This window comes from Bufo gargarizans, chromosome 10, assembly GCF_014858855.1.
Source record: "Bufo gargarizans isolate SCDJY-AF-19 chromosome 10, ASM1485885v1, whole genome shotgun sequence".
Taxonomy (NCBI): Eukaryota; Metazoa; Chordata; class Amphibia; order Anura; family Bufonidae; genus Bufo; species Bufo gargarizans.
Window position 1 is genome coordinate 128465139 of NC_058089.1, and position 20147 is coordinate 128485285.

At 52.6% G+C, this 20147-nt stretch overlaps 1 protein-coding gene across 1 annotated transcript in view; it reads left to right on the forward strand.

The window, feature by feature from the left end:
• The first annotated feature begins 1807 nt into the window (after nucleotides 1–1807).
• Nucleotides 1808–20147, forward strand: part of VAC14 (VAC14 component of PIKFYVE complex) — a 34825-nt gene continuing 16485 nt past the window's right edge. Inside the window, exons 1-9 of the mRNA XM_044269653.1 lie at nucleotides 1808–1992; nucleotides 2864–3014; nucleotides 3082–3249; nucleotides 4530–4592; nucleotides 10362–10469; nucleotides 12555–12664; nucleotides 12811–12917; nucleotides 12995–13129; nucleotides 13212–13346. Of these exons, the coding sequence (XP_044125588.1) occupies nucleotides 1889–1992; nucleotides 2864–3014; nucleotides 3082–3249; nucleotides 4530–4592; nucleotides 10362–10469; nucleotides 12555–12664; nucleotides 12811–12917; nucleotides 12995–13129; nucleotides 13212–13346 (1081 nt within the window). The 5' untranslated portion in view covers nucleotides 1808–1888. The remainder of the gene's footprint in view (nucleotides 1993–2863; nucleotides 3015–3081; nucleotides 3250–4529; nucleotides 4593–10361; nucleotides 10470–12554; nucleotides 12665–12810; nucleotides 12918–12994; nucleotides 13130–13211; nucleotides 13347–20147) is intronic.

The window sequence follows — 20147 nt, forward strand, 5'->3', positions numbered from 1 at the left end:
GGAGGAGGGATGTGTCAGTAACTATCAGGAGTCAGTCAGGAGGTGGGATGTGTCAGTAACTATCAGGAGTCAGTCAGGAGGAGGGATGTGTCAGTAACTATCAGGGGTCAGTCAGGAGGAGGGATGTGTCAGTAACTATCAGGAGTCAGTCAGGAGGAGGGATGTGTCAGTAACTATCAGGAGTCAGTCAGGAGGAGGGATGTGTCAGTAACTATCAGGAGTCAGTCAGGAGGAGGGATGTGTCAGTAACTATCAGGAGTCAGTCAGGAGGTGGGATGTGTCAGTAACTATCAGGAGTCAGTCAGGAGGAGGGATGTGTCAGTAACTATCAGGAGTCAGTCAGGAGGAGGGATGTGTCAGTAACTATCAGGGGTCAGTCAGGAGGTGGGATGTGTCAGTAACTATCAGGAGTCAGTCAGGAGGAGGGATGTGTCAGTAACTATCAGGGGTCAGTCAGGAGGTGGGATGTGTCAGTAACTATCAGGAGTCAGTCAGGAGGAGGGATGTGTCAGTAACTATCAGGGGTCAGTCAGGAGGTGGGATGTGTCAGTAATTATCAGGAGTCAGTCAGGAGGAGGGATGTGTCAGTAACTATCAGGAGTCAGTCAGGAGGAGGGATGTGTCAGTAACTATCAGGAGTCAGTCAGGAGGTGGGATGTGTCAGTAACTATCAGGAGTCAGTCAGGAGGAGGGATGTGTCAGTAACTATCAGGGGTCAGTCAGGAGGTGGGATGTGTCAGTAACTATCAGGAGTCAGTCAGGAGGAGGGATGTGTCAGTAACTATCAGGAGTCAGTCAGGAGGAGGGATGTGTCAGTAACTATCAGGGGTCAGTCAGGAGGTGGGATGTGTCAGTAATTATCAGGAGTCAGTCAGGAGGAGGGATGTGTCAGTAACTATCAGGAGTCAGTCAGGAGGAGGGATGTGTCAGTAACTATCAGGAGTCAGTCAGGAGGTGGGATGTGTCAGTAACTATCAGGAGTCAGTCAGGAGGAGGGATGTGTCAGTAACTATCAGGGGTCAGTCAGGAGGTGGGATGTGTCAGTAACTATCAGGAGTCAGTCAGGAGGAGGGATGTGTCAGTAACTATCAGGAGTCAGTCAGGAGGAGGGATGTGTCAGTAACTATCAGGAGTCAGTCAGGAGGTGGGATGTGTCAGTAACTATCAGGAGTCAGTCAGGAGGAGGGATGTGTCAGTAACTATCAGGGGTCAGTCAGGAGGTGGGATGTGTCAGTAACTATCAGGAGTCAGTCAGGAGGAGGGATGTGTCAGTAACTATCAGGAGTCAGTCAGGAGGAGGGATGTGTCTGTAACTATCAGGAGTCAGTCAGGAGGAGGGATGTGTCAGTAACTATCAGGAGTCAGTCAGGAGGAGGGATGTGTCAGTAACTATCGTCAGGAGTCAGTCAGGAGGAGGGATGTGTCAGTAACTATCAGGGGTCAGTCAGGAGGAGGGATGTGTCAGTAACTATCAGGGGTCAGTCAGGAGGTGGGATGTGTCAGTAATTATCAGGGGTCAGTCAGGAGGAGGGATGTGTCAGTAAATCTGTCAGGAGTCAGTCAGGAGGAGGGATGTGTCAGTAACTATCAGGAGTCAGTCAGGAGGAGGGATGTGTCAGTAATTATCGTCAGGGGTCAGTCAGGAGGTGGGATGTGTCAGTAATTATCAGGAGTCAGTCAGGAGGAGGGATGTGTCAGTAAATCTGTCAGGCTGTCGCGCCTTTCATTAACTTTCCGCCGTCTGGTCGGTCACGTGTCATTCTGAGTTCTGTTGAGACTACACGTCCCATGCTGCAGCGCGGCGTCGGTCACGTGACTGAGGGGCGTGTCCGTGACATGTGACTGCGGCCGCTGTACCCGGTTGTTGTGGAGACTCAGAGCCGGGAGGATGAACGCGGAGCGGGACCTGAGTCCCCTGACCCCGAACATCGTGCGGGCCCTGAACGACAAGATGTACGAGAAGAGGAAGGTGGCGGCGCTGGAGATAGAGAAGTGAGCGGCGCCCGGGAGAGGGAGGGGACACCCGGGAGTGGGAGGAGACACGAGGGAGGGGACACCCGGGAGTGGGAACAGACATGAAGCAGGGGGACACCTTGGAGAGGGAGGGGACACCTTGGAGAGGGAGGAGACACCTTGGAGAGGGAGGGGACACCGGGGAGAGGGAGGAGACACCTTGGAGAGGGAGGGTACACCTTGGAGAGGGAGGGGACACTGGAGAGAGGGAGGAGACGCCTTGGAGAGGGAGGGGACACCAGGGAGAGGGAGGAGACACCTTGGAGAGTGAGGGGACACCTAGGAGAGAGAGGATACACCTAGGAGAGAGAGGATACACCTAGGAGAGAGAGGATACACCTAGGAGAGGGAGGAGACACCTTGGAGAGTGAGGATACACCTAGGAGAGAGAGGATACACCTAGGAGAGAGAGGATACACCTAGGAGAGGGAGGAGACACCTAGGAGAGGGAGGAGACACCTGGGAGAGGGAGGAGACACCTTGGAGAGTGAGGGGACACCAGGGAGAGAGAGGATACACCTTGGAGAGGGAGGAGACACCTTGGAGAGGGAGGGGACACCCAGGAGTAAGAGGGGACACCTTGGAGAGGGAGGAGACACCGGGGAGAGGGAGGAGACACCGGGGAGAGGGAGGAGACACCTTGGAGAGTGAGGGGACACCAGGGAGAGGGAGGAGACACCCAGGAGTAAGAGGGGACACCTTGGAGAGGGAGAAGACACTGGGGAGAGGGAGGCGACAAAGGAGCGGAATACCGGGAGAGGGAGGAGACGCCCATGACAGGACGGGGATGATAGAAGCGACGCCCGTAGTGGGTCGCCCTGGTGGGTCACCTCTCGCCCTGTCTCCGCAGGCTGGTGCGGGAGTTTGTGGCACAGAATAACGCGGCGCAGATAAAACACGTCATCCAGATCCTGTCCCAGGAGTTTGCGCTGTCGCAGCACCCGCACAGCAGGAAGGGTGGCCTCATCGGACTGGCCGCCTGCTCCATCGCGCTTGGGAAGGTGAGGGCCGGAGCGGGGGAGGGGGTCTTAGGGTGACCCGGCGGGTGTAACCCTCTCCTCTTTGCAGGACTCGGGCCTGTATCTGCGGGAGCTGATTGAACCCGTTCTCACCTGCTTCAATGATGCGGACAGCCGCCTGCGCTACTACGCCTGCGAGGCGCTCTACAACATCGTGAAGGTGGCCCGCGGCGCCGTCCTGCCCCACTTCAACGTGCTGTTTGATGGGCTCAGCAAGGTAACGGGGTTACCATGGTAACCGGGGTGGATGCATTTCCTGTCATGTGACGCCCATAAAATATAAATAAAAACAGTAAAGTCAGGGCCACAGCACATAAAGTAAGAGAAGCCGCCGCATCCACGGGCCGCGCACACACGGGCCGCACACACACGGGCCGCACACACACGGGCCGCACACACACGGGCCGCACATCGTATTGTAAACATCAGCAGGTTCAACATAAGGGCATAAACACCCCGGCGGTCATGGTGTGCAGGTAATACTCTGGGAGGTCATGGTGTGCAGGTAATACCCCGGGAGGTCATGGTGTGCAGGTAATACTCCGGGAGGTCATGGTGTGCAGGTAATACACCCCGGGCGGTCATGGTGTGCAGGTAATACACCCCGGGCGGTCACGGTGTGCAGGTAATACACCCCGGGCGGTCACGGTGTGCAGGTAATACACCCCGGGCGGTCATGGTGTGCAGGTAATACACCCCGGGCGGTCATGGTGTGCAGGTAATACACCCCGGGCGGTCACGGTGTGCAGGTAATACCCCGGGCGGTCACGGTGTGCAGGTAATACACCCCGGGCGGTCATGGTGTGCAGGTAATACACCCCGGGCAGTCATGGTGTGCAGGTAATACACCCCGGGCGGTCACGGTGTGCAGGTAATACACCCCGGGCGGTCATGGTGTGCAGGTAATACACCCCGGGCGGTCATGGTGTGCAGGTAATACCCCGGGAGGTCACGGTGTGCAGGTAATACACCCCGGGAGGTCACGGTGTGCAGGTAATACACCCCGGGCGGTCACGGTGTGCAGGTAATACACCCCGGGCGGTCATGGTGTGCAGGTAATATGCTGAATATGTTGAACCTGGTGTTTGTGGGACGTATTCTTGATCCAAACACAATGTTGTAATTGTGACAATGGTTTTAACTTTTTGGGCTTTGTGTCTACAAATAAACTGTTGATTTTTACGATAAGGTGTGTGCGGCCCGTGTGTGCGCGGCCCGTGTGTGTGTGCGCGGCGGCGTTTCTTTTCCTTTTCATATACGCCCATAAAATATTAAGAACGGCGCTCAGGTGACACGAAGTACAGTGATGCATTGTTTTAACCCTTATGCCTCCAGAACAGTATTTCTCTATATGTAGAGGGTTGAGGGGCTACAACCTGAAGATATAGGGGGTTGGGGGGCTCGAACTTGAAGATGTAGAATTGGGGGGCTCCACTCTGAAGATGTTGGGGGTTTTGGGGCTCCAGAGTATGTGACATGTATGTTTGCATTTCACAGCTCGCCGCCGATCCGGACCCCAATGTGAAGAGTGGCTCTGAGCTCCTGGATCGGCTGCTGAAGGTCTGTGCTACATGACGTGTATCCGCCCACTGCATGACTTGTATCCGCCTCCTACATGACTTGTATCCGCCCACTGCATGACTTGTATCCGCCTCCTACATGACGTGTATCCGCCTCCTACATGACGTGTATCCGCCTCCTACATGACGTGTATCCGCCCCCTACATGACGTGTATCCGCCCCCTACATGACGTGTATCCGCCCCCTACATGACGTGTATCCGCCCCCTACATGACGTGTATCCGCCCCCTACATGACGTGTATCCGCCCCCTACATGACGTGTATCCGCCCCCTACATGACGTGTATCCGCCCCCTACATGACGTGTATCCGCCCCCTACATGACGTGTATCCGCCCCCTACATGACGTGTATCCGCCCCCTACATGACGTGTATCCGCCCCCTACATGACGTGTATCCGCCCCCTACATGACGTGTATCCGCCCCCTACATGACGTGTATCCGCCCCCTACATGACGTGTATCCGCCCCCTACATGACGTGTATCCGCCCCCTACATGACGTGTATCCGCCCCCTACATGACGTGTATCCGCCCCCTACATGACTTGTATCCGCCCCCTACATGACGTGTATCCGCCTCCTACATGACGTGTATCCGCCTCCTACATGACGTGTATCCGCCCCCTACATGACGTGTATCCGCCCCCTACATGACGTGTATCCGCCCCCTACATGACGTGTATCCGCCCCCTACATGACGTGTATCCGCCCCCTACATGACGTGTATCCGCCCCCTACATGACGTGTATCCGCCCCCTACATGACGTGTATCCGCCCCCTGCATGACGTGTATCCGCCCCCTGCATGACGCGTATCCGCCCCCTGCATGACGCGTATCCGCCCCCTGCATGACGCGTATCCGCCCCCTGCATGACGCGTATCCGCCCCCTGCATGACGCGTATCCGCCCCCTGCATGACGCGTATCCGCCCCCTGCATGACGCGTATCCGCCCCCTGCATGACGCGTATCCGCCCCCTGCATGACGCGTATCCGCCCCCTACATGACGCGTATCCGCCCCCTACATGACGCGTATCCGCCCCCCCCCCCCAGGTATTGATGCAGTTCCCAAGATCCCGGTAGTCTCTCCTTTTGGTACAGAACCTGCTGGTGCACATAAACATCAGCCTAATCCCAGCACATACTGCTATTATAATCCGCACCACTTCCATCATTGTATGTCTTGTCACCAGGAGCCTCCACCCACCTGCTATGGCGAGAGGGACCACAGTGGGTTATACTTCTCATCATCAGGCCCTGGTCTGGTCATCCTGCCAACAAGACCTATCAATAGGTTCTTTGAAAGTCAAAGGGATTGCCAGATAAGGCAGAGTTCCTGAACTCACTGTGAGAACAGATCCAACAGTCCTTAATTTCCCTGTCCTTGAGTCCTGTGAACAGCCCCTGGTGGTGTCGGATAAGTGCATTGTCCCAGTCATCCTTCAGTTGTTGGTACAGGGCCGTTGTCCCCAGGATTAGGGCGGCCATCAGCAGGAGGACCCTCATCCTCGGGTGTCAGAACTTTCTTGCAATGAGAAGCATGGATCTAGTTAGGCTTTCCTTCAGCCTTTACTGCTGTATGAGTAGTCAACAGGACTTGGAAAGGACCATCAAATCTGGGGTCCAGGCCTCTCCTCACATGTCTCCTGGTTGCAGACTGTGAGTTCCTTCTACTGGATCTGGAAGGGAAGCAAACACTTGTTTATGGGTATGCTCAAGCCTCTTTATGAGGCCCACACGTAGCTTGTTAGGCTATCATAGTTCAACTGTTGTGGAGAATACAATCCTAATCTGGGGGCGCTTCCAAACAGAATCTGAAATGGGGATAATCCTGTCTGATTCAGTAACTTCAGGGACACCATACCTGCACACCAGCTCACTGAGCAGCTTCTTTGCATTTGCCTTTGCTACTGGGAAGGCTTCCGGCCACCCTGAAAAGAGATCAACACACACGAGGACAAATTCCCATCCTCCTACCTCAGGCAGTTGTATATAGTCTATCTTCAGTCTCTGGAACGGGTAAAGTGGCCTGATAGATGAGTGTGGCGCGTGGTCCTCCTGAGCCATAGCTGGGTATAGAGGGCACGGTAGACAAATTGTGTCCTTGATTCTCCAAATTCCATGTTCATCAGGTTTGGCCCCTTGTTTTGCCCAAAGTTCTTCTTCCTCAGGAGGGGCTTGTTCGAGCATTCTTTGAAATGTACTTACAGAAATGTCGTCAGGTCTCGAGGCTCTCACCAGGGTGGCATCAGCATTTAGTGGCTGGAGTGCAGCTTGTTTGGCTGTCTTGTCTGCTCGATAATTGCCTTCTGCTTCCACCGTGGTACATCTTGTATGAGCCTTTACCTTAATAATAGCAACCTCCTCTGGTAATAACAGAGAGTCCATAAGTTCAAGTGCAGAGTCTTTATCTTTAATTAGCCGGCCTGCTGATGTTAGAAAATCTCTAGCCTGCCATATGGGTCCATAGTCATGTGCAAAACCAAAAGCATACCTTGAGTCCGTGTAGATGTTCACCTTCTTCCTCTTGGCCAATGTCCATGCCTCAGCTGCGCCTCTTGTGCTGACATGTGAGGTGGCAGTGGCTCAGCTATCCCCACCTCATGCTGTGTGACCACTGCATATCCAGTGTGGAACCGGCCGTCCTCTCCCATCAACCTGCTTCCATCTACAAAATACTCAACATCAGGGTTATCAAGGGGGTTTTCATGGACATGATTAAATCCTGAGGTTTCTTGTTGCATTATTTGTACACAGTCATGGGGGTCATGTTCCATCATGTCATTTAGGAGGCTGCCCGTACCTTCTATGCCCCTTCCCCCATTTCTGAATCTGTGATTGGTAACAAAGTAGCAGGATTCAGAGTAGTACACCTCGTGAAGGAAATGTTAGCGGCATGAGGAGTGCACAGTGGAGTCTGAGTTGCCTGGCCATAGAAATATGCTTAGGTTGAACCTGTGTTAATATGCCCTGTATGTCATGGAGCTTTTTCTATCATTGCATGCACTGCCGCTACCGCCCTGACACCGGAGGGGGCGCCTCTGGCGACAGGATCTAATATGGCTGAAAAGTACGCCACTGTCCTCTGTCACCATGTTTCTGAGTTAGTACAGTTGTGCTGTGACCCTGCATTTCTGAACAGAACAACTGGAATTCCTCGCCATATTTTGGGATACCCAGGGCTGGGGCCGATGTTATGCACAGCTTCAATGTATGGAAATTATTCACTGCCTCTTCTGTCAGGTGAAATGGGTGAGATGACAGACAATCATACAGAGGCTGCATTAACATGGAGGCATGTCTAATCCAGGGGCGACAGTATGACACCAGCCCCAAAAACATGCGTAGGCCTTGTGCTCCTTTGGGCACTTGTATCCTTGGCGAGCTCCATGGGAGAGGCAGTGTCCTAGAATTACAGCCTTGTCTTTACTAAACTGCAGCTTCTGCTTTGAGGCTTTTACAACCTTTCTGATGTAGGAAATGTAAAAGAGATATCGTCGCCCCACGGCAAGTCTCATTGTCTTCAGGACACAGGAGCAAATCGTCCAACAGGAGCACGGAGCCGGCGGTGCCCGGTCTGTAGGGACAGATGGCAGAGCCTGTGTATGCATGGTCGGGGAGTTCTCAGCTCCCTGAGGCAGGACGGTCCAAGTATACTGGTTACCCGTAAATGTAAAGGCAAACAGATACTGACAGTCAGGATGCAGCGGACACTAAAGAATCACTGTGAAACACGTGGCAGTGGATGGAACTTGTGACCGTAAGGTTGTGGATTCGGCACTACTGGAATTAAACGGTCACCTTGTTAGCTTCTCTAAGATCATGAACCATCCTGTAACTGACAGGCTGTCCCTTAACTGGTTTCTTCTTTATCGGGAACAGTGGGAGATACTGTTTTTATCAATACACCGGCCTGGAGAAAAGCATCAGTTTGACTGGCCACTGCTATCTCCTGGGCATGACTGAGGGGGTGCTGCTTCACTTGAGGGGGCCGACACGGGGAGTCTCCCTATGTCTGTTTCTGATATTGCCCATAAATCCTTCGGTACCACCTCAAGAACAGTCTGGTCCACAAGGGTTAATTCTGATGGCTCATTCTCAGGCAGCGCTAGTGTCGCTATTAAGGGACATCATACTTCCTCTCGAGTAGTGCCATCGGGGTAAAAGTGTATGTGGGCACCCAGAGCTTGCAAAACATCAGTCCCTAAAAGAGGTTCTGCCAGGTTTTCTTTAACTAACAATTGGGTAAGAACCGTACTGTCTTTTATCTTTAGTTTAACTGGCTCAGATTCACGGACATAGTAACATAAGGCCGAAAAAAGACATTTGTCCATCCAGTTCGGCCTGTCATCCTGCAAGTTGATGCAGAGGAAGGCAAAAATAAAACTGTGAGGTAGAAGCCAATTCTCCTCACTTTAGGACAAAAACTGTTTCTCCTGTAAATCCCACAGCCGGTACATAACAAGGGGTTAACTGATGAGGCTGCAAGAAACTCTGGTCCACTACTGTTTTGGCTGCCCCAGTGTCAACCAGGAATGGTGCTGCCTTTCTGTTTCTGAGTTTTAACCTCACGAGCTTCTTTTATCCATATATCAACCACTTCTTCACATCCGTGATCCTTTATCCAACCACAATGCCTCCTTCTGAATCTTTCCCAGACGAGCTTCCTCCCTTAATCAGGGGGCCACCATACTAGTACCCCTAGGGTTAAGATTCCCATACTTCATGCCTGCCTTCTCCGACACTCTGTCCACATTCTTCAGACCTTCTTTACCTCCTGTTTCCTTCACCAATGTTTTGCCTGTCTTATAACCTTCTGTTATACTAAAATGATTCCCCATTGCTCTTCAACTGTACCAGAACGTAACAAAATTCAGACGTCTGGGAACTTTGTATGTTCTACAATTTTCCAAACACAGTAAAGAAGAAACAAGACGTATACCGTGACTCCTAAAGCCAGACCAAAAACATCCCAATCAAAGTTACTCATGATCAGAAACTAAACCCAACAGTCATAGGTATTTTCAACTTTCAAGGTTCTTTCTCAGTATGGACTCGACTGTAAAAGGACTTTATACGTACGTTCCTTCAACAATCCCTCGAGCCGGACAGCCGGTCAGGGAGGCACGGATATGATGTAAGATAAAGTCTCTTACCTTGCAGCGCTGTCTTTTATATCTGTCCGTCCCGGTCCAGATTTTTCAAGTTGTCGGGAGATCAATGAAGTGTCCTTTAGTCGAGCCCCACGTGAGGCACCAAGTTTTGTTGGGGCAAAACCACTACCTCTATGATTGTCGGGGTCGAAGTTTTCTTTATGAGCGCTCGGAGATCTGACACAGACACACTGCTGAATCAAGTTCTCTCTCTCCTTTATTCCATACTAACCTACATTTTTATAACACTACAGGTAATCACAGACAAATCTGGCCCACCACCAAGGTGGAGCATCTTATCTCACAGTTAGTATTCGTTAGCAGCGCATCCGAAACTCAGAAGGAACATAACTCTCTCTTGTCTGTCAGGGAGCTGCTTACCTTGGCCTTGTAGCTAGAAGATTCGGTTTATTCACAGAACCCCCATCCCCCCCTCCCCCCTCATCCTTCACAGCTGCTCATTAATTTTTTCCACTTATGTACAAAATGGAGGACATGTTTATACAAAATGGATTCTCATCCCTCACACTGGTCCTGTGCATGATGAGGCTTGTAGTCCTGTTAGATTGCCTATGATGTTCGTTTCCCTCTTTCAGGATATTGTCACGGAGAGCAGCAAGTTTGACCTGATCGGTTTTGTTCCACTTCTGCGGGAGAGGATCTACTCTAACAACCAGTACGCCCGGCAGTTCATCATCTCCTGGGTGAGCGCCTCCTCTCCGCAACACTGACCATTTCTTTGTAATCTCAATAGATCCTAAGTTCCCATAATGGAATGTGGGTGACTGGATCCTGGCCCTAGTGGGAGAGTGGATCCTAGCAGTAGTGGGATCTGATGGGGTGACTGGACGCTGGCAGTAGTGGGATCTGATGGGATGACTGGCAGTAGTGGGATCTGATGGATGACTGGACGCTGGCAGTAGTGGGATCTGATGGATGACTGGACGCTGGCAGTAGTGGGATCTGATGGGATGACTGGCAGTAGTGGGATCTGATGGATGACTGGACGCTGGCAGTAGTGGGATCTGATGGATGACTGGACGCTGGCAGTAGTGGGATCTGATGGATGACTGGACGCTGGCAGTAGTGGGATCTGATGGACTGACTGGACTCTGGCAGTAGTGGGATCTGATGGGGTGGCTGGACGCTGGCAGTAGTGGGATCTGATAGATGACTGGACGCTGGCAGTAGTTGGATCTGATGGGCTGACTGGACGCTGGCAGTAGTTGGATCTGATGGGCTGACTGGACGCTGGCAGTAGTTGGATCTGATGGGCTGACTGGACGCTGGCAGTAGTTGGATCTGATGGGCTGACTGGACGCTGGCAGTAGTGGGATCTGATGGATGACTGGACGCTGGCAGTAGTGGGATCTGATGGGCTGACTGGACGCTGGCAGTAGTGGGATCTGATGGATGACTGGACGCTGGCAGTAGTGGGATCTGATGGATGACTGGACGCTGGCAGTAGTGGGATCTGATGGACTGACTGGACTCTGGCAGTAGTGGGATCTGATGGGGTGGCTGGACGCTGGCAGTAGTGGGATCTGATGGACTGACTGGACTCTGGCAGTAGTGGGATCTGATGGGGTGGCTGGACGCTGGCAGTAGTGGGATCTGATAGATGACTGGACGCTGGCAGTAGTTGGATCTGATGGGCTGACTGGACGCTGGCAGTAGTTGGATCTGATGGGCTGACTGGACGCTGGCAGTAGTTGGATCTGATGGGCTGACTGGACGCTGGCAGTAGTTGGATCTGATGGGCTGACTGGACGCTGGCAGTAGTTGGATCTGATGGGCTGACTGGACGCTGGCAGTAGTGGGATCTGATGGGCTGACTGGACGCTGGCAGTAGTGGGATCTGATGGATGACTGGACGCTGGCAGTAGTGGGATCTGATGGGCTGACTGGACGCTGGCAGTAGTGGGATCTGATGGATGACTGGACGCTGGCAGTAGTGGGATCTGATGGATGACTGGACGCTGGCAGTAGTGGGATCTGATGGGCTGACTGGACGCTGGCAGTAGTGGGATCTGATGGATGACTGGACGCTGGCAGTAGTGGGATCTGATGGGCTGACTGGACGCTGGCAGTAGTGGGATCTGATGGATGACTGGACGCTGGCAGTAGTGGGATCTGATGGATGACTGGACGCTGGCAGTAGTTGGATCTGATGGGCTGACTGGGGCAGTAGTGGGATCTGATGGATGACTGGACGCTGGCAGTAGTTGGATCTGATGGGCTGACTGGACGCTGGCAGTGGTGGGATCTGATGGGCTGACTGGACGCTGGCAGTGGTGGGATCTGATGGGCTGACTGGTCGCTGGCAGTAGTTGGATCTGATGGGAGTGAGTTGATTCTTTCAGTAGTGGGATCTGGGATGTGGTTGACTAGATCCTAGCACTAATGGGAAAGTGGATCCCTGGGTCTGATGGGATGAGTGAACTCCAGGAGTGGTGGGATCTAATGGAGGTGAGTGTATCCTGGCAGCAGTAAACATCTGATGGAGGTGAGTAGTTCCTGATAGTAGTGGGATCTGATGGGGGTGAATGGATCCTGGCGGTATTGGGCTCTGATAGGGGTGGGTGTATCCCGGTAGTGGTGGGATCTGATGGGAGTGGGTGGATCCTGGCAGTAGTAGAAATCTGATGGGGATGAATGGATCCCTGCAGTAGTGAGATCTGATGTGGGGAGTGTATCCTGGTAGTAGTGGGATCTGATGAAGGTGAGTGGATCCTGGCAGTAGTGGGAATTCTCCTGCAGTTTGTGATCGGACCCTCTTTCTGTCCCAGATCCTGGTTCTGGAGAATGTTCCTGACATTAATCTGCTGGAGTATCTGCCGGAGATTCTGGACGGTCTTTTCCAGATACTTGGAGATAACAGTAAAGAGATCCGGAAGATGTGAGTGTGCACAGGACCCTTGGGGACGCTGCTTGTTGTGCCCCTGTGGCACATTTGGGGCAGAGGGGCACGTGAGAGAGCTGCAGGCCTGCTCGCTAGAGACTGGGAGTAGTAGTGCCTGATAAAGTGCTGCTGTGTTCCTGCAGGTGCGAGGTGTCTCTGGGCGAGTTCCTGAAGGAGATAAAGAAGATGCCGGACAGTGTGAAGTTTGCGGAGATGGCCAATATCCTGGTGATCCACTGCCAGTCGTCAGGTAAGTGCCCAGCCTCGCCGGCGCTGGCAGAGCAGCGGCACTGACGTCTCCGCTTACTATGTGGATGTTACTGACAGATGACCTCATACAGCTGACCGCCATGTCCTGGATGCGGGAGTTCCTGCAGCTGGCCGGCAGGGTGATGCTTCCATACTCCTCCGGGATCCTGACCGCAGTCCTGCCCTGTCTGTCATATGATGACCGGAAAAAGAGTATCCTTTATGGGGAGCAGCTGCTGCGGCACCTCCATCTTCACATGTGCTCCCCTGTCCTCCTTACATCTTCTAACGCTAGGTATTAAGGAGGTGGCCAACGTCTGTAATCTGTGCCTAATGAAGCTGGTGACCCCAGAGGATGATGAGAGTGATGACACAAGTCAGATACCAAGTCAGGAGGAGCCACCATCATATCAAGACGCTACTGACCGTGGTGAGACTCTCCTATAGATGTAAGGTTAATGTGGCACGCCATCTGATATTAGGCAGTGGAGGCTGTATAATCTGTATGTAGTGAGCTCCCCCTAGTGGTGGCTGTGTAATCTGTATGTAGTGAGCTCCCTCTAGTGGTGGCTGTATAATCTGTATGTAGTGAGCTCCCCCTAGTGGTGGCTGTGTAATCTGTATGTAGTGAGCTCCCTCTATTGGTGGCTGTATAATCTGTATGTAGTGAGCTCCCCCTAGTGGTGGCTGTATAATCTGTATGTAGTGAGCTCCCCCTAGTGGTGGCTGTATATATCTGTATGTAGTAATCTCCTGAGCTCCCTCTAGTGGCGGCTGTATAATCTGTATGTAGTGATCTCCCTCTAGTGGTGGCTGTATAATCTGTATGTAGTGAGCTCCCTTTAGTGGTGACTGTATAATCTGTATGTAGCGAGCTCCCTCTAGTGGTGGCTGTGTAATCTGTATGTAGTGAGCTCCCTCTAGTGGTGACTGTATAATCTGTATGTAGTGAGCTCCCTCTAGTGGTGACTGTATAATCTGTATGTAGTGAGCTCCCCCTAGTGGTGGCTGTATAATCTGTATGTAGAGAGCTCCCTCAAGTGGTGGCTGTATAATCTGTATGTAGTGAGCTCCCCCTAGTGGCGGCTGTATACTCTGTATGTAGTGAGCTCCCCCTAGTGGTGGCTGTATATGCTGTATGTAGTGAGCTCCCTCTAGTGGTGGCTGTATAATCTGTATGTAGTGAGCTCCCCCTAGTGGCGGCTGTATACTCTGTATGTAGTGAGCTCCCCCTAGTGGTGGCTGTATATGCTGTATGTAGTGAGCTCCCTCTAGTGGTGGCTGTATAATCTGTATGTAGTGAGCTCCCTCTAGTGGTGACTGTATAATCTGTATGTAGTGAGCTCCCTCTAGTGGTGGCTGTATAATCTGCATATAGTGAGCTCCCTCTAGTGGTGACTGTATAATCTGTATGTAGTGAGCTTCCTCTAGTGGTGGCTGTATAATCTGTATGTAGTGAGCTCCCTCTAGTGGTAACTGTATAATCTATATGTAGTGAGCTCCCCCTAGTGGTGGCTGTATGATCTCTATGTAGTGAGCTCCCCCTGGTGGTGGCTGTATAATCTGTATGTAGTGAGCTCCCTCTAGTGGTGGCTGTATAATCTGTATGTAGTGAGCTCCCTCTGGTGGTGGCTGTATAATCTGTATGTAGTGAGCTCCCTCTAGTGGCGGCTGTATAATCTGTATGTAGTGAGCTCCCTCTAGTGGCGGCTGTATAATCTGTATTTAGTGAGCTCCCCCTAGTGGCGACTGTATAATCTGTATGTAGTGAGCTCCCTCTAGTGGCGGCTGTATAATCTGTATGTAGTGAGCTCCCTCTAGTGGTGGCTGTATAATCTGTATGTAGTGAGCTCCCCCTAGTGGTGGCTGTATAATCTGTATGTAGTGAGCTCCCTCTAGTGGCGGCTGTATAATCTGTATGTAGTGAGCTCCCTCTAGTGGTGGCTGTATAATCTGTATGTAGTGAGCTCCCTCTAGTGGTGGCTGTATAATCTGTATGTAGTGAGCTCCCCCTAGTGGCGACTGTATAATCTGTATGTAGTGAGCTCCCTCTAGTGGTGGCTGTATAATCTGTATTTAGTGAGCTCCCCCTAGTGGCGACTGTATAATCTGTATGTAGTGAGCTCCCTCTAGTGGTGACTGTATAATCTGTATGTAGTGAGCTCCCTCTAGTGGCGGCTGTATAACCTGTATATAGTGAGCTCCCTCTAGTGGTGGCTGTATAATCTGTATGTAGTGAGATCCCTCTAGTGGTGGGTGTATAATCTGTATGTAGTGAGATCCCTCTAGTGGTGGGTGTATAATCTGTATGTAGTGAGATCCCTCTAGTGGTGGGTGTATAATCTGTATGTAGTGAGATCCCTCTAGTGGTGGGTGTATAATCTGTATGTAGTGAGCTCCCTCTAGCGGTGGCTGTATAATCTGTATGTAGTGAGCTCCCTCTAGTGGTGGCTGTATAACCTGTATGTAGTGAGCTCCCTCTAGTGGTGGCTGTATAATCTGTATGTAGTGAGCTCCCTCTAGTGGTGGCTGTATAACCTGTATGTAGTGAGCCCCCTCTAGTGGTGACTGTATAATCAGGTGATTTTCCTATTTCATGACGTAAAGTCATGATTTTATTAAAGACACGGAGGCGAGTATTGCTATTCTCCTTCTTTACTCTGACCAATAGCAGCAAAGATAAAAATAAATATTGAACATTTGAACAGCCCCTCCCCATAGTCCCAGTATAACAGGCCACTCCGCCTGCAAATCCTCCTCTTTCTTTGTAACGCAAGACCGAACATCCAACAGAACCGGAAAACCAAGAGTCCCAGAACATCATGGAACAACAACCGCCTTCCATCCGGAAGCGAAACGGGAAGAGCCGGAAACAGCGCCGAAGGATGCTCCTTGATTTGTCCACATCAACCAAACGGCCGGAACCGAACTGCCGACGACGTAGACCAACAGACACCGCACACCGGGCCGGTCTCAACCTGAAAAGGTGAAAAAACAGAAAAATGACAGTAACAAAAATTGGGACATGGCATCCAAAATCAACTGGTTGCGAACAAACCTACTCAGGAAAAAACTCATAGAGTTAAGAACAACATTTGTATGACACAAATCAATACTATCTGCAGAATAAACATCATTCAGAATAATAAACAGAATAATAAACATACCTATAGGGAGGGAACTCAGGGTGGGCAATACTCGCCTCCGTGTCTTTAATAAAATCATGACTTTACGTCATGAAATAGGAAAATCACCTGATTTTATTACAAGACCCGGAGGCTCATATTGCGAGTTCAAAGTTAAGACAAATTCTCAATGATTGATGAGAAAACGTGAGGACCTGGCCGAAAGTAAAATTCTCTGAACGTGGACACTCTGGACCAGTCCGCCAACTTCAAAATGTCCTCCAACCTGGCGCCAGACACCGCCAAAGAGGTAGCGGATGCCCCCCTAGCAGAATGCGCCGAAAAAATGGAAGTGTCCACGCCCGCCAATTCCATGATCCACTTCATCCACCTGGCCAGCGTGGGAGTGGTCACCGGGGCAAACGGACGAATGGTAGAGAGGAAAAGATGAGAAAACTCCCGTGATCGATGAATGGAAGTGCGAGCTTCATACTCCTTGAGGCATTCCACCGGACAGAGAGAAGGCGAGGCCGGGAAAGCCGGATAAGCGACTGAGCGTATGTGAGACTTGGTCCTCCTAGAGATGTCAAAGGAGACCCCCTCCGGAGTATACGAGCGGGCATCATAATCCAAAGCCCGGACGTCAGACACCCGCTTGCAGGAAATTAGACAGAAAAGAGTGACCAGCTTCGCCGACAGTTGCCTTAAGGACAGGTCTGAATTCTGAGGCCAAGAAGTTAGAAACGAGAGGACACAAGACACGTCCCAAGTAGCCGAAAATCTAGGTCTAGGAGGCCGAGACATCCGAGAGCCACGCAATAGACGGCACACCAAATGATGTTGCCCCGCAGGAGTACCGTCAAACCCCTGGTGGGACGCAGAAATGGCCGACCTGAAAAGGCTGATCGTGCGATATGCCTTGCCCTGGTCGAAAAGAGAAGATAGGAAATCTAAGATCTCCGTCACAGGAGCCGAAACGGGATCCAAGTCCCTAGCCACGCACCAGCGATCCCAAGATCCCCAGGCAGATCTGTAAGATCTTCTGGTCCCTGGGGCCCAAGCGTTCTCCAACAGGACTCTAGCTGTTCCCGAAACTCCCGGGACCTCCCAGGGACCCCTGAAATGCGACACGCCAACAGGCGCAGAGAACCGTCCAGGAGGAGAGGATGTAGCTGGTGATTCGGACCTCGGAGGAGAGTCTGAGATGTCGGGAGCAAGTACGGGGTCTCCATCATCATTTCCAGAAGGTGAGGAAACCACGACTGGGAAGTCCAAAACGGGACCAGCAGAACCAGATCCGCTGAATGACGGCGTACGTGAATCAGGGTCCTGGGGATCAGCTGAAAGGGGGGGAATGCGTAAAGCAGACCCCGCGACCAATCCTGTAGGAATGCGTCCACAGCCTCGGCCTCCGGGTCCGGGCGCCAACTGTAGAAACGTGGCAGCTGCGTGTTCAGGCGGGAGGCAAACAGGTCGATACAGCAAGGCCCCCAAAGAGACGTTAAGGAACGGAACACTGCCGGATCTAACTGCCAGTCGCTGGAGTCGGAGAGATATCGAGAGCTCCAATCTGCCCGAATGTTCTGGACGCCCGGAAGATATTCCGCCAAGACGATCAACTCCTTGTCCAGACAGTAGTCCCAGAAATCCTTCGCCAACCGAGATAGGATGGTGGAACGTGTACCGCCCATGCCGTTGATGTAACGCACTGCCGACACGTTGTCCATGCGAAGTTGAATGCAAGCCTTGGCCGTGTCTCTCGTGAAACTCTTGATTGCGAACGAACCTGCCAACAGTTCCAGCGCATTGATATGGAATCCCGCTTCGTCCGCTGACCAGCCGCCTCCGGTTGAGATCCCCTCGCAGTGAGCTCCCCAGCCCGACAGGCTGGCATCCGAATCCACCATGAAGTCCGGGCGATGACCGAAAATAGCCTTGCCGTTCCAAGCCTGTAAATTGTGGATCCACCAGGATAGCTCCTCCTTGGTTTCCTCGTCCAGGGAAATCCAATCCGCATAGGAAGCCCCCCTCCGGAGGTGGAAAATCTTCAGTCGTTGGAGGGCCCGGTAGTGTAGTGGGGCTGGGAAGACCGCCTGGATGGAAGAAGCCAGAAGGCCTATGATCCTGGCTAGTTGACGCAACGGGATCTGGGAAGACAACCTGGCTCTGCACAACTCCCTCCGAATGGACCGGACCTTGGTCGGCGGTAGGCTGAGAGTCCCTGCCGTGGAATCCACCAGAAACCCCAGGAACTCCATCTCGCGAGCCGGGGTGAGACAGGACTTCTCCTGATTGAGAAGGAAACCCAGATCCGACAGGAGATCCATTGTCCAGCGAAGGTGATTCAGTAATACTGCATGATCCTGTGCCATGATCAGGATGTCGTCCAGATAGACGATGAGACGAACTCCCCGACTGCGCAGCCAGGCCATAGCAGGGCGCATCAGCTTGGTGAAGCACCACGGAGCAGAAGAGAGGCCGAAAGGGAGGCATGTAAACCGCCAAATCCTGTCCTTCCAAAGAAAACATAGAAGGTTCCTGGACGCGCCCTCGACAGGGACGGTAAGATACGCGTCCTTCAGGTCCAACTTGACCATCCAATCGCCCACCTGAAGCAGGTCCCGCAGGAGATGGATGCCCTCCATCTTGAAATGGCGGTACCTGACGAACGCGTTGAGAGCGCGTAAATTGATGACAGGCCGAAGCTGGCCCCCTTTTTTCGCCACCAAGAAAATGTTGCTGATTATCGCACCAGTGGATGCCGGAGCCGGCTCTATGGCCCCTTTGCGGAAGAGCTCGGATAGCTCTGAGTCCACAAGTATGCAGCTCTCTACTGACAGCACTGCCGGATGTGGGGGCGGGATGGATAGGTGAGGAGATGTCAACTCTATGTGGAAACCCCTGACCGTGGAGAGAATCCATTGGTCCGAGGTGATGCGCGACCAAGCTCGAGAAAAGAGCTGGAGTCTGCCCCCTACACAAACAGTTGAAGAATTGAAATGAGGCATCGGTCTTACCATAAGGTCGTCTGGAACCAGGGTTTCCTCTGTATCCTCTAGGTCTCCAGGATCCTCCCCGGGAAGGGAAGAAAGATGATGTCTCCCGCCTCTGCTCCTGGAATGCAGGTCTCTGGGAGAAGGAGCCTCTGCCCGTAGCACGGGATTGGAAGTGGGCACGGCCGGACAGACGGCCCCTGAAACTGCCGGCCCTGGTAGAGACCCTACCGTGAAACACCCGTTTCATTGAACTCTGGGCCTTATCGAGTGCTGTAAAGGCACCAACAAAACGGCCTAAGTCCTTAATAAAGGACTCGCCAAACAGCAAGCCCTGGGCCTCCTTACCGGCTTCCGTGAGCGCCCAGTTGGAGAGTTTAGGCTCAATCTTGAAAAGAATGGCCTTGCGCCGTTCAATGGCCAGGGACGTGTTGACGTTTCCTGCCACGCAAATCGCGCGCTGCACCCACTCGCGCAGCTCTAGAGGGTCTACCTGTTTACCCTCGGCCTTGGCAGCCTCGGCCAGATCAAAAATCTTTGCCAGGGGGCCAAATATGTCCAGGAGCTTGTCCTGACAGGCACGCAGGGCCGACTCCAGACCCTTCCTCGGATTCCACCCAGATTTGGTGAGGAATTGGGTCATTTTAGGGTCTACCGCCGGAGTCTCGCACACCCTGTTGGGAATTACGGGTCTGGGGCATTCCGCCCTAAGCTTGTTGCGCGCCTCTTTGGAGAGGGGGCAACGCACTCGGGCCTCCAAATATTTGGAGACATGCTCCAACGGCAACCATTCCGCAGACCGAGGGTGGTGTAGGGAATCCGGGTCAAAGAGAGGTTGCCCTGACGGGTCCGTCAAAGACGCGTCTGCTGCCGAAAGCATGGAGCTGCACCCGGGTAAAGGGTTTGAATCTATGACCCCAGAAGGGTCGTCCTCTGCCTCCTCAAAGGCGTCACCTAAAGCCTCCTCATCCGAACCGACTTCAGAGCCGGACGCTACATCCTGTAGTGCTCTAGCACTTTTCCAACTGCGCGTATGTTCTGCCTGACGCGTACAGGCTCTCTTGCGCGAACCCAGTGCGCCAACATTGGTGGAGACAACGTCACCAGTCAAGC